General features: G+C 37.7%; 1 protein-coding gene across 3 annotated transcripts in view; it reads right to left on the bottom strand.

Moving 5' to 3' along the window:
• The window catches only part of CPED1 (cadherin like and PC-esterase domain containing 1), a 433,414-nt gene that overhangs the window by 324,696 nt on the left and 95,055 nt on the right, over positions 1–13,663 (bottom strand). For all 3 annotated transcript variants that reach the window (XM_069087089.1, XM_069087090.1, XM_069087091.1), the window contains one exon: positions 10,779–10,854. In XM_069087089.1, the coding sequence (XP_068943190.1) occupies positions 10,779–10,854 (76 nt within the window). The remainder of the gene's footprint in view (positions 1–10,778; positions 10,855–13,663) is intronic.

The raw sequence follows: 13,663 nt of genomic DNA, 5'->3' as shown, positions 1-13,663 counted from the left end.
TTCCCAACCAGCTGCACTCCTGTGGATTTCATCATGCCCCCCCCCATGGGGTGCCACCATCCCCACTCCCTACCAATCCTTTTAGTTTCTTTTTATGTGCTATTTTTCCCCAATTAGATTGCAAGATACTTAAGGGCAGGGACTGTCTTTTGCTTTGTATCCCTAGCTTTTGGCACAGTTTCTGGCACATAGTAGGTGCTTAATAGACTGACCCTGAAACTTGTAATGGAAGAAGCCAACTATAACCACCAGTTGCTACATGTAAATAGAACTATCTTTACACAGAGATTGGCAATGTGGCAAAGGATCCTGAACCAATACAGATAAAGTTTTCTGTCCCCAGTCCTCACCATGATATCCCATCAATTAGGGATTCGCTTGGCCTAACAAGATTTCTCTTTTAAAATTCAGTGGCCACTGAGAAATTCAAGGAAGTTATCACATTTTAATATGAATTATTTTAAAGATTCTTTTATTTTAAACACCTATATGAAAACAGAGAGAGAATGGAAGTTTCTATAGACGAAGAAGTGAATTTTCAGCATAGGGTAGGGGAATTTTTCTAAGAAACTTGGGGAAGAAGTGTAGAGGTTTCAAAAAGGTCTATTGGCCCAATGCTGCCTACAACACTCCTGAGTGTGGCCAGAACCTGAACAAATACAATATGGAAATATTTAACAAACTAAATAAAAATACAATAAAACATAGATAATATTACATCTTAAATTTAAGTCAATATTAGCCCACATGGATCCTTATGTATGGATGAGAGTCCCCCTGCCTTTCTTTTTTTTGTTGTTCTTGTTTTTTGGAGGGCAATTAGGGTTAATTGACTTGCCCAAGGTCACATGGCTAGTTTTTTTGTGTTAAGTGTCTGAGGCCAGATTTGAACTCAGGTCCTCCTGCTCCAGGGCCAGTGCTCTACCACTGCACTACCTAGCCACCCTTCTCCCTTCCTTTGTATTTGAGTTTGATATCTTAGTCTATAGGAAAGATCACTGTACTTTGAGTTAGAAAACCTGGATCTCAGTCCTAGCTCTATGTATCTTTCTTCAGTTCTTTCCTTCCTTCCTTTCTTCCTTCTTTCCTTCCTTCCTTCCTTCCTTCCTTCCTTCCTTCCTTTATTTATTCATTTATTTTTTGCCTTTTGGAGGGCAATTGGGGTGAAGTAAATTGCCCAGGGTTACACAGCTAGTTGTGTGTTTGTGTGTGTGTGTGTGTGTGTGTGTGTGTTAAGTGTCTGAGGCTGGAACCGAACTCAAGTTCTTTTGACTTGGGAGCGGCACTTTACTCACTGTGCCACTTAGCCACCCCCATCCCTCATTTATTTAAAACAAAAAAGTTTCACATTATCTATAAAAAAAAAATCTTTAGACTTTAGAACTGGAAGGAATCTTACAGAAAATTTAGTCTAGTGCCCTCCTTTTGCAGATGAGGAAACTAAGAAGAAAAGTGACTTGCTTGAGTTTAAAGTAGATGATCTCTAATTAATAGCTCTTCTAACCCTAACATCTTTTATAAGTGCTAGGTCAGAGGGAGAAGAGACAGTGTCACATGGTCAATTTTACCTGCTATGGAATGCTGCCTGTGTCTGCATTGTTCATGAGGCAAGTAAACTGAATCATCTTCTTTAGCAAAATTAATCTCTCATTTCTTTCATTCCATTTCAATAGAATATACTTTTGTCAAGCCAGAGCAGAGGAAAAAAAAGGGGGTATAAGCACCCTAAAGTGGAATTGAGAGGTGAGATTCCACAGTACTGTTTAAATTAGATCTGGGCCATTTAATTTGCTGAAATCTACTGAGGTCATGTGCTAAATAAGTTTGTAACTTTCAGAGAGCTTTCAGGGAAAGGTCTATCTATGGCTTTTCCAGCTATAGTTGATCACCAACTGATAGAAATCAACGTCTAATAACTTTAAAACTGCTCAATATTAACTAAATTATCTCAAACTTTGGTTTCATGGCAAAGCATTTGGATTTGGAGTCATAGTAACTGGGCTCAAATACTTTCTCTCAATTTAGCACTTGTGTGTGATTTTGGGTCAAGTTATCTAATCTCTCTGGACCCCATTTTCCCCCTTCATACAATGGGGCAGGGAGAGAAGAGGACCATGGAGGTCTCTTAATTTCCAAATCAATTATTATTTCAGTCATATTCCTCCTTATAAAGTTGCACTGCCCTATATGGGCCTAAAAAGTAAGCTTGTTTAAATAGCAAAAATAATAATAATAATAAATCTCATTCAAGAACATCTGGTCTTTTTTTCCTCCATTATAACCTCACATGTTACTTAACCAAAAAAAAAAAAGGGTAGCTGGATGTTTTAAAAATTTTCCAAAACACTTTTTTTTGGGTCTTACTGCATGTATATATTTAAAGGGTAGATGAAAGCCAGCTTCAAGAGCCAAGCTCAAACTACTGGAAAGAGTGAGTTATAACACCAAAGCTGGCACAGCCTTAACTAGGACTGCTTCAATGGAGATATACTGCATTAAACAGAAGAAAAAAAAATGATACTGGTCCATCCAAGTCAAATACCTCACTCATATTTCAGTCTTCTAAACATGGAAAGCAGCATTTTTTCTCGTAGATCTTTAACTTTGCAAATTTCTTTTATCATTCCTACATTTCCTAAAGTATGCAGTAGAATGAGAAACAAGAACAAAATGTTTCACAGGAAACCAGCAGCTAGCAGAAAGATTAAAACATTTTTTCAGAAGTTAATTAAATTAATAACAAGATAAAAATAAACCTTTATGCATGCCATCAAGAGTATCTTGGATCTGAATAACAAATCAAAGTTTCTTTATACTATACATTTTGCTGGTTTCTTGCATTTCCTTCTGGATCTTCTGGATAAAGATTAAACCACCACTCAAATGGTTCTATGACTTCCTCAATTTGAGTATTTTTCCATCTCACCAATGCCAATCCGTCCTATGGGACTCTTGTCCATGTCCTTACACAAATGTACCAGAGAAAGTCCACCCAGCATGCAGGGGACCTTCTTCACTTTCTCCTATGATGACAAAGATACTAATAGAACCCACAGGCTATCCACTGGCTATCCTTTACTCTCTCTACCCGAGCAGTGCGTCTTCTTTTTCTGCTCATGTATTTCTTTGATGATAAGATTATTAATCAGTTAAAAAGCACTAATTAAACACTTACTGTGTAGCTGGACACATGACATACACTGAGGAAACAAAGACAAAAGAGAAACATCTTCCTTCAAACAGTTTGCCATTTGGCCAGAAAATAAAATGTACAAAATAGATACACGGGGGCAGCCAGGTGACTCAGCGAGTAAAATCACCAGCTCCAGTGTTGGGATGACCTGGGATCAAATCCGGGCTCAGACACTTAGCACCACACCCAGAAATAACTGGCTGTGTAACCTTGAGCAAGTTACTTAACCCCAATTGCTTAAAAAAAAAAAAAAAGAAATAGATACACGGTCATTTTGGTGGGAAGAAACTAGCAGCTGGAAGATAGGGAAAGGTTTCACAGAGAAGTTGTGAAGCTTAAGCTGACCCTTTAAGGGAACTGGGATTCTAAGAGGTAGAAATGAGGAGGGAGGAAATTCTTCCCAGCAAGGGGAGGGGAACAGAGGTAGATGATGGAGGATTGTGTATGAAGAGCTATGAGAAGGGAAATTTGGCTAGACTGGAGTGTAAGAGTAACTGATGAACAAAAAGACATTTTAAAGTACTTTATATGTGCCAAATGCTGGGAATAAAAATAGAAAAATCAGACAGTCATTGTTTTCAAGTATGAGCAGACAACATAAAGGAAGATTCAGCTGCGTGCAACATGGAAAGGTCTAGAAGCCTTAATGTGATAACAATGGAGTAGTTTACAAAACCCAGAATTCTTTAGGTTACATAAGTAGGTAAACTTTCCCCCTTTTCTCCTCCTGGATGTGTTTCTGATTCTTCAGACTTTATTAACATGATTCAGATGCCTTCTCATGCTGGAACTTCCTTCACCTCCCCCCCCCAGGGTATATTTTCTTCCTGGTATATCCCTTTCCACCTTGCCAGCTCCTTCTCCCAAGGAAGAGTTCTTTCAAGGGGCATCTATTTGAGGAGTAGGCTCAGGCCAGCAATGCTTCACTCTCCTGCCTTTTCTGAATCTCTGGATTTTACCAAGATGGCACAGCTCAAGTACCTTCCCTTACAGCCCTCTCCTACCTTTTCAACTCTCTTTTTTTTAGAATGTAAGCTCCTTGAGTGCAGGGATTATCTTTCTTTTAGCTTCTATTTGTATTCCCAGAATTTAGCACAGTACCTATAACATAATAAATAACAAAAGCTTGTTGTTTGTTGCTTTTCCTTGTAAAATGAAAATATTGGAGGACTTTAAGGAAACAAATTTTATTCAGGAAGAAGAATGCATGATATTACCCATTTCCCACCAAGGAAACAAAAATCTTCTGTGGGTATAATGGTAGACTAAGAATTTTTTTTTTTTTTTTAGGAAATAGAGGCAGAACAGGTGGTAAGACCTGGAAGATCTTATTAGGCAGTGAGAGGGCAAATGGTAAGCCCTAGTGGTACTCCACATCAGTAAGAATGGAGTTGCTGACTATCTTCTCACCTAAGTCCTATGCACAGTCAAGCAGCTGGAATAAAGAGGGAAGGCAAAGGGATAGCGTGCTCCCAGTAGAAGTGGTTCTTTCTGGGATAGCCAAGGGTCAGGGGAGAGAATGAATGGGATAAAATACAGATGCCAAATTTGTATCCTTCCCACTCATATTTACCCATTTGATTATCATTTCCAACCTAATCTCTCTCTCTCTCTCTCTCTCTCTCTCTCTCTCACACACACACACACACACACACACACACACATTCATAATGTAGGCTAAGACAACCCAAATTTTTCTGAAATAAACATAATATTCCCCAAATAAACAAAATCTCTTGACAATTCAACAAAAAAGCAACAGAAGTGAAGAGAGTATATTAGCTTTAAGGCCCAATACCTGATTTCCATTAGATTCAGGTTTTTAATTTAATTTTTTTTATTTTATTCAACATCAGCTTGATTTTTATTAGGCCCTGAACAGTATGGACTTTTGTGGCTGAATTACAGAGTGAGATGTTTATTACTGTTGATGTTCTGGTCAACAGTGACCATTTTAGGCACAAAGATGTTGCTCCTAGGTACAGATTTACAATCGTATAATAAACAAAATGTCCTTGTGGAAAGAGCCCTGGGCTTGGAGTCAGAAAACCTCAGTTCTAGTACAGGTTCTGTTACTCACTAATTGGGTAGTTCTGGACAAATCTCCTAGGCTACTCGAATCTCAATTTCCTTAGTCATGTGTAATAAGGAAAGCATTTTACAAACCTTAAAGTGCTATATAAATTCAGTGTAATTCAAACATATTTAGTAAGTGTTTGCTATATTTAAAGCCCTGAACTAGACTGGGAAACTGTTTTTTAACTATCTTTTACCTCTCTTTTCTGAGTACTTAGCACACAGTAATCAATAAATTTATCAACTGACTTACTACAAAGAAATGTAGTACAAGGGCAAAGCCCTTGTCCTCAAAGAATTTATCTATTGGTGGGATAAGGAGAATGGATCAGAGAGGCTTCATGTGAGCTATTGTTATTCTTCTCATTGTATGTTATGCGTGAGCTCCCTACCCTTAACCCCTAAGTATAGCAATGATAATGAGCTCCCACTTGTAAGATGTCATCATGAGGGGGTGGCTAGGTGGCCCAGTGAGTAAGAGCGCTGGCCCTGGAGTCAGAGGACCTGGGATCGGTTCAGGCCTCAGATACTTAACACCCACACAAAATAACTGGCTGTGTAACCTTGGGCAAGTTACTTAACCCCAATTACCCTCCAAAAGGCAAAAAAAAAAAGATGTCATCATGAGTTTGCATATATAAATGGGTTGCTATCTATAACATGTCTACATATGTAGAAGCAATACTTGTGTATAATAGCCAATGGCATTGGGGAAATGATGTCTATAGCCTGACTTGAGAAGTTGGATGGAAGGCTGTGTATTTGGTGTTAGGACAACTCTTAGCTAGCTCCTTAGCAGCTGTAGTACCATTCCCCTCTACTCCATCCCCATAAAAGGTTTTTCCTCCATGGCTTACTTTCTCCAACTAGTTTAAGATAATATCAAATATAGTCTTTCTCTCCAAAGAAGAATCAGGCCCACGTCTGCATTAGCTCACACTGATAAGGAATTGCTTCTCTTATCTCCCTAAAAGGTAAATTTTGCTTAATTGTTCCAAGCTGGAAAATAATCTCATTTGTCGTGGTGGTTTTGGGTGGCTACCATTTTTCTTTTTTGTAAAAAGAATTAAAGAACATCAAAATGCCAAGTAGTATAGTCATTTTTGGTTAACAGCCCAGGAAGGGCAAGCCACTTGTTTCTCTTTCTTTCTCCTTCTCCTCCTGAGAGACCAGGAGTGGAGGCAGTGGTGTGTTTGGGAGAGAAAACAGGCAGTGAGAGTTCAGACTGTTAATGGAAGGTTCCTCTTCCACAAAAGATGGAACAGTGGGAGAGAAAAGTGTCAGAGACTTAGTGTGTATATGACTCACTAGGCCCTGTTGAAATGCTTCACTGGGTACCAACAGCAGCTCTGTGATCTCCATTACTCATGAAGCTACGCTACAACTCACTAAAACTCTTAAAGTACAGGAACTACAGAGGAGAAAAGAACATAAGGATAGGACAATTCATACCACTCTGAACTCCCAAGCCCCAGGAATGATTCCCCCTCTCCCTCTTTGCCTCTTGAATTCCTACCCATTCTATAAAGCCCAGTTTAGATGCTTCCTCCTCCAAAATGAAATCTCCCTATCTTGTTTGTTACGAGGGCCTGAAGAGCAAAACAAGACCAAAATGTTATGACTCTCTGTGAAGTCTGGGTAAAAAATTTCATCAGTTGCAACAGGTGTTTCTGTGGTCCTCAGTTCATCATTAACTGTCAAAATGAATGAGGCTAACTTATTTACAGAAATGTTACATTGAGAAAAACAATGCCTTCCATCCATGTTTAAATAGTCTATTATAAAAATTGGTATTTATACAACCTAAATCAGAGCTTAAGTTTATTGGATGCTCCCTTAACATTAAATATCTAGTAGAATTATCCTCAACAGGAGAAAGATGACAGGACAGGAGGAAGAGTGTCATTAAATGACTATTCCATTCAGCAAGGATAATTTAGAAGTCACAGAGATAAATGGACAATTAAAACACCAGACAAAGGAGAAAGGAGTAAGGAGAAAGCTATATATTTCTAGAACTTATGAGTATTCGTGAGGAAAAGGAAAAGAAAAAATGGTTGAGAATATGATGAGAAAGAGGCTGCTTAACTTTGTGACACCAGATTTAAAATAAAAACCAACCCAACAATTTAAGATACTTTACAAAAACCATACCACTAAATATAATCCTTGTCCATATTATTAAAACCCGCAAAATGTTGATGTATCTATGACAATGTTTCCAAAATCAAATTACACTATCTACTCTATGCAGACAGAATAAATAAGGATTTTTGGCAAGTGGCCCATAACCTTTCATCTTTCCTAGTTGAATGTACAAATGCACAAACAGAATGTACAAAGTTTTGTTGTTGGTTTTTTTTCATCAGTAAACTATGTCTGGCTTATGAATCAAGTCCCTACTCCTACTTCTCCTTTCACTACAACATTTTTTGTCAAGTTAAAGAAACTTGCTGTGCTAAATCAACTACTCCATAATGTAGATAGCAACAAAGAAAAACCACACATTTTTGTCAAACTTGCAGGCTGTTCCCTAGCTTAAAACAACAGCAATAATAGTGAGTACCTCTAGTTTTTACTGAAATGATTGTAATTGAATCAATTATTTTAATAGCTTTGAACAAAAACCTCAATGGAATTTTAAACTCCCACTTTTTAATCAGCAAGAGTTTGTAATTATAAAACTACTCGAACTATGAAATCAGTGGGGATATTTTTACAAAAGTTAAGGACCACAGCTCCAGGTCTATACATAATTGTTTAAAGCAGGCACCATCAATTTGTACCTGAGTCACTCATCCATTTTTGTTTTATTTTTAAAGTGATGCATGAAAGCGAAGAAAGTAACCTTTATAATGGGACCAGCCACTGTGGCTTTAGTTTTGGTTTATTTCCAAGAAGTCCTAGGGGATTAGATGGTAGGTTATTATGCAGGGGTTCACAATTTAGATGTTGTACCTGACTCTGCAACAGATTGAATTCAAAATAGATTTAAAGTTTCATAGATTTAACTTTGGTAATTGCATTAAACTTTTTCTTGACTTAAGAATTTCATGATACCCTACATCTCTGACTTTATTTCACATTACTTCTCCCTTCCAAATACTCTTGACTCTAAGTAATGAACTTGTATAGATAGATACAGAAAATTGTTTCTCAATGTAATCAGTTTCCTTTGTAATTCCCTATGTTTTATTTCATGCATTTAAAACATCTTCCTGAGAAAGGGAGCATAGGCTTCACCAGATTTCCAAAGGGGTTGATGACATAAAAAAAATTATTAAGAATCTCTTGCTCTAGACAAACTAGAGTCCTTTCTGTCCCATTACTATTCCTTGTTTCTCTTGGCTCCAGGCCATTGCTCAATTCTATTCCCTATGTTTGGATGACTTCTCTCCCTCTTTGATTTTTGAATTCTTACCCACCCTGTACAACCTAATTTAGATGTAACCTCCTCCCTGGAGCCTTCCTTGATCCATGTCTTTGATAAGAAAGTGATCTTATATACCCCCAACTTCATATAGCACTTTGTTTTAAAAGTCTCTAATGCACTTATTATAGAAATTAAGTGATCAGTGTTTGACTATTATTCTTCCATTAAACTTTAATATTTAGATTCTAGTAATCTCTAAATGCACAAGAGCCAACTTTTATCTAAACTTTGTATCTCCTATGGCTGTAAGAATAGGGTTCGGCAAACAGACTAAGCAATTAATAAATATCCATCGAATTAACTAATGACTTTAAATGGGTTAAAATTAGACTTTCATAAAGGACTTTAATGTGATAAAATAAGAGAGATTAAGGGCAACTATTCTCTTGTTTTTGAGTAATGGTTAAATATAAGTTAGATTTTAAATATCTGAGCATGAAGGTCTCATAGAGTCTTTTCTGGCTCTGTGATTCCAATATATTAGGGATGCAAGATAAAGGGATTGGGTGACATGCATCCTGGTCAATGTGCATATGCAATGGGGTAGACCATGCAAATGGTCCAAGACAACTCACTAATTTCCCTTTAAAGGGATTGTGATAATCACTGATGCCTACCTCCCTGTGGAGAGAGACCCAGCAAGCTTTGTTCCAAGAATAAAGGAGTAGAGATAGAAGAACATAAAAATATGAGGGAACTGAGACACAGGACAACTCCTGGGATGCGTGAAGCATCCTGCTCCTATTTGCTCATGTAGCTATAAGCATGAAAGGTAAATCAAGTTTCTACAATGCTGAGTTAATCATACATTCTGTTTCAGTTTTATTGGGATTATGGATAACTGTGAACAGATATTAATGCCTACTGGCCTGTGACCAAAGGCTCAGACTGCTCATTCAAGACATAGGAAATAGACATAGTTTTGATGATAGAGATAGTAGCCCAAAAAGGTTTTCTGATTTGGGGAGAATCTAGGTCTAGGAATCAAATGGAATGTACCATTGATATCTATGCCAAATGTTTTCACTTTTATTATACTTTATCTAATCAGAATTAATGTTTTATAAAGATAAGTTGGGCTTATTGCCAAAAACACATAGGAAAATTAATCATTATAAATGAACCCAGATTCCTAGATGCAAACTATCATAAGATCACAGGTCTAGATCTCAAAGGGATATCAGAGGTCATATAGTTCAATTCCATTATTTTTATAGATGAAAAGAAATTTTGAAAACTGAGGCTCAAGAAGCTTTAGTGAGTTTTATTGAAGTCATATAGATAGAAAGAGCAGAAATGGGATTTGAACTCAGGTTGAAATATTGACCTGGGCACTTATTCTCTCATGAACTGAGGTAAAAGGGTGATTGACAGAAATAGGCAATCTGTCAGATATCCATAGTGACCCCTCTGGTGTTGGCTAGTCCACATTACACCATGTTGGAAGTAAAAGAAGGTAATTTCCTAGAATACTAATCATATATACAAATATATGTACACACATATACACTCATATATGTATAAGTGCACATTATATATAATTTATGTATAGATATCTATAAATGCATGTATGTTAGATATTTAAATAGTAATAGTTATATAATATGTACTCATATATGTATTATTAAACATTGCTTTTCTACTAAATATATTAACCATTATCTGAATTAACCATTCAGATTCCAAAAAGGAGAAGCAAGTTGACTAAGACCAGAAAAAATTACTTATGGATATAGTATATTAAAGATACTAAATTCTACATAGATAGGCAATACAATTAAGGTCACTTTTTAAATCTTAGAACAGAGAGCAAGATCAGAAGCAAAGGGATGAATTAAATTGAATTGATACTTATTCTAAGTAAAGTCTTTCCATCAGTGAATACTCTTGGATCAGGAGATTTTTGTAGTAAGGGTACTGGTTCTGGGTAGCATAATTTAACAAGCCGCTTTGGATGTTATTCACTGGAACTTCTCTGACACCAGTACCTCAAAGAGAAGTTTCCTTCAGTCACTCTACTAAGTATGTGGGAGTATCTTGCACATTTGTGAACAATGAAGCAAATTGGAAGATTACCTGGAAATCTTCTAATGATTTCACATAATCCTTCCTTGCTGCAAAGCTGATGCTGTATTTCTGGGAGTATATTTACCTGAAAGTAATAAAAGACCAGTGACTTTATGATAAGTTTATAAGCACTGAAGCCAAAGTGAAAGCATTTCTTGGAGCGCTTGATGTCTGCACATGGAAAGTGAACATTTTTCCCATCCTCCCTTCTACTGCCCACAAGCATAGAAATCAGAGCATTTAGTTAATTTATAAAACAGAAGGAAAAAATGATTACCAACTATCATCCAATCCTATTTGAAGCATTAGGTACGGTCTAAAATAACTAACCAACCAAAAAAAAAAAAACCCAACAACAACAAAAAAGCCCCCCAAAACAAATACCAACACTAAGCATTTCAAAATTGTAAACAAAAGGAAATACCTATAGGCCTATCTCAAATTCAGTAACAAGAATAACCTAGCACTTAGAAACTGTTCTGCAACAAATAACAACAAACATTACTCATAGCCAATAAAACCACAAGACTCTCGAAGTCCTCTCATTTGTCCTTATGCACACTTAGGTCACAATTTTTAAAGTCTAGTATTAAACCTGCATATATACTGTGAGTCTCTAAATAAGCACATAAATGCCATTATTCTTTCTGAATATATAATGCAGTTTTCCTAAAGTTTTATGAGTACAAAATCAGAATTCAGCTTTATATAAATTAAAATATTTACAGAGGTGTGGCTTCAGTTTTGAAGGGAATGGGAAAGTACATAATAGATAGAGTTCAATCTCAACTTTAAAATGGCCACTGGTATCCACTAAGAAATTACTCTGAGTCAATTATAAACTTACTGCCCAAAAAAAGGTAAAATATAGTTTTAAAAAAGTTATAAATTGGGGGCGGAGCCAAGATGGCGGAGTAGAAGCACGACCTTCCCGCGGCTCCGGCTTCCACCTCCCCCAATCCATGTAAAAAGGGGACCCTAAACAAACTTTGGAGCTGCAGAACCCACAAAATGACACAGAGAGGCTAACCTCCCGCTGAGGACAGCCCGGCAGGCTGGCAGGAATCGGCCAGTGCAGCACTCTGGGAGCCGAGCCCAGCACCACGCTGAGGCTTTAGCCCCAGGGCGGGCCTGACCAGCCGCAGGCCAGAGGAACTCCAGATCAGCAGTAGCTGTGGCCGTTTCCAGATTTATCAATACATAGATGCAAAGGACAAGGTGAGAGGCCAGTACAGTCTGGACTTTGGGACCCAGTAAGTGGGAGTGCATGGCTTCTACCCCCGGGGCGAGAAACCACTGAGATGCCAGCATAGCCAGCCAGCACCACGTGGCAGCTTCAGCTCCTGGCCTGCAGAGTGTAGGGGGACCAAGCACCAGTCTGAGGGGTGATTGCTCTTGCTTTAACCTGCTTGAATCTGGATTGCAGTCTAGGGTGGAGGTCCTGGGGTGTGTGTGTCCAGCTTGCCAGAGCATGTGGAGACCTCAGAGAAGGCACCCATTTAATACCTCCGGCAACTGAGAAAACCCCAGCGTTTGGGACGAAAACTCCCCTGTCTGGTGGCAGAGTCCTACTGTGGCAAAAAGCCCAAAAGTCAAATAATTGAGTGGCAAAATGAGCAGGCAAAGGAAGCAAAGCAGACAGAAGATTCCAATGTTACACTCCTATTTTGGGGACAAGAAGGAGCAAGGCATGGAACAGGAGGAAAACAGTGAAGTCAGAACTCCTGCACCAAAAGCTTCAAAGGAAAATACAAGCTGGTTACAGGCAATAGAGGACCTTAAGAAGCAGATAAGAGAAGTAGAGGAAAAATTGGGAAGAGAAATGAGAACAATGCAAGAAAATTATGAAATGAGAGTCAACAGCCTGACTGAAGAAAATAATACCTTAAAAAACAGACTGACTCAAATGGCAAAGGAGGCTCAAAAAGGCAATGAGGAGAAGAATGCCTTAAAAAGTCAAATTTGCCAGATGGAAAAAGAATCTCAAAAGCTCACTGAGGAGAATCATTGCTTCAGAATTAGATTGGAGCAAATGGAAGCTAATGACTTTATGAGAAATCAAGATGCTGTTAAACAGATCCAAACAAATGAAAGAATAGAAGGCAATGTGAAATATCTCATGGGAAAAACCACTGACCTGGAAAATAGATACAGGAGAAATAACTTAAAAATTATTGGACTACCTGAAAGCCATGACCAAAGTAAGAACCTAGAAAGAATCCTCCAGGAAGTTCTCAAAGAAAACTGCCCTGATGTTTTAGTAGCAGAGGGCAAAATAGAGGTTGGAAGAATACACCGATCACCTCCTGAAAAAGATTCCAAAAAGAAAAGTCCTAGGAATATTATAGCCAGATTCTGGAATTCCCAGATTAAGGAGAGAATATTACAAGCAGCCAGGAAGAAACAATTTGAATATTGTGGAAACACAATCAGAATAACCCAGGATCTGGCACCTTCTACACTGAGGGATCGAAGGGCTTGGAATGTGATATTCCGGAGGTCAATGGAGCTGGGTCTAAAACCAAGAGTCACTTACCCAGCAAAACTGAGTATCATGTTTCAGGGGAAAATTTGGTCATTCAGTGGAATAGAGGACTTTCAAGCATTCTTGCTGAAAAAAACCAGAGTTGAATAGAAAATTTGACATTCAGATACAAGAAGCAAGAGAAGCATGAGAAGGTAAACAGGGAAAAGAAATCATAAGGGACTTATCAAAGTTGAACTATTAACATTCCTACATGAAAAAAAATTATTGTATTTTATGAAACTTTTCTCAGTAGTTGAAGGGATTAGAAATATATACATATATGTCTATATATGAGGGTATATGGGCATATGAATACATATGTGAATGTGTGTATATATGTTTACAGGTATACATAGATAGAGGGCAC

Source organism: Petaurus breviceps, unplaced genomic scaffold (assembly GCF_028583685.1).
Source record: "Petaurus breviceps papuanus isolate PSGF00001 unplaced genomic scaffold, PetGlider_PUasm1.0 181, whole genome shotgun sequence".
In the NCBI taxonomy this organism is placed as follows: Eukaryota; Metazoa; Chordata; class Mammalia; order Diprotodontia; family Petauridae; genus Petaurus; species Petaurus breviceps.
Note: the sequence above shows the minus strand (reverse complement) of the source record. Positions and strands in the feature narration are given on the sequence as shown.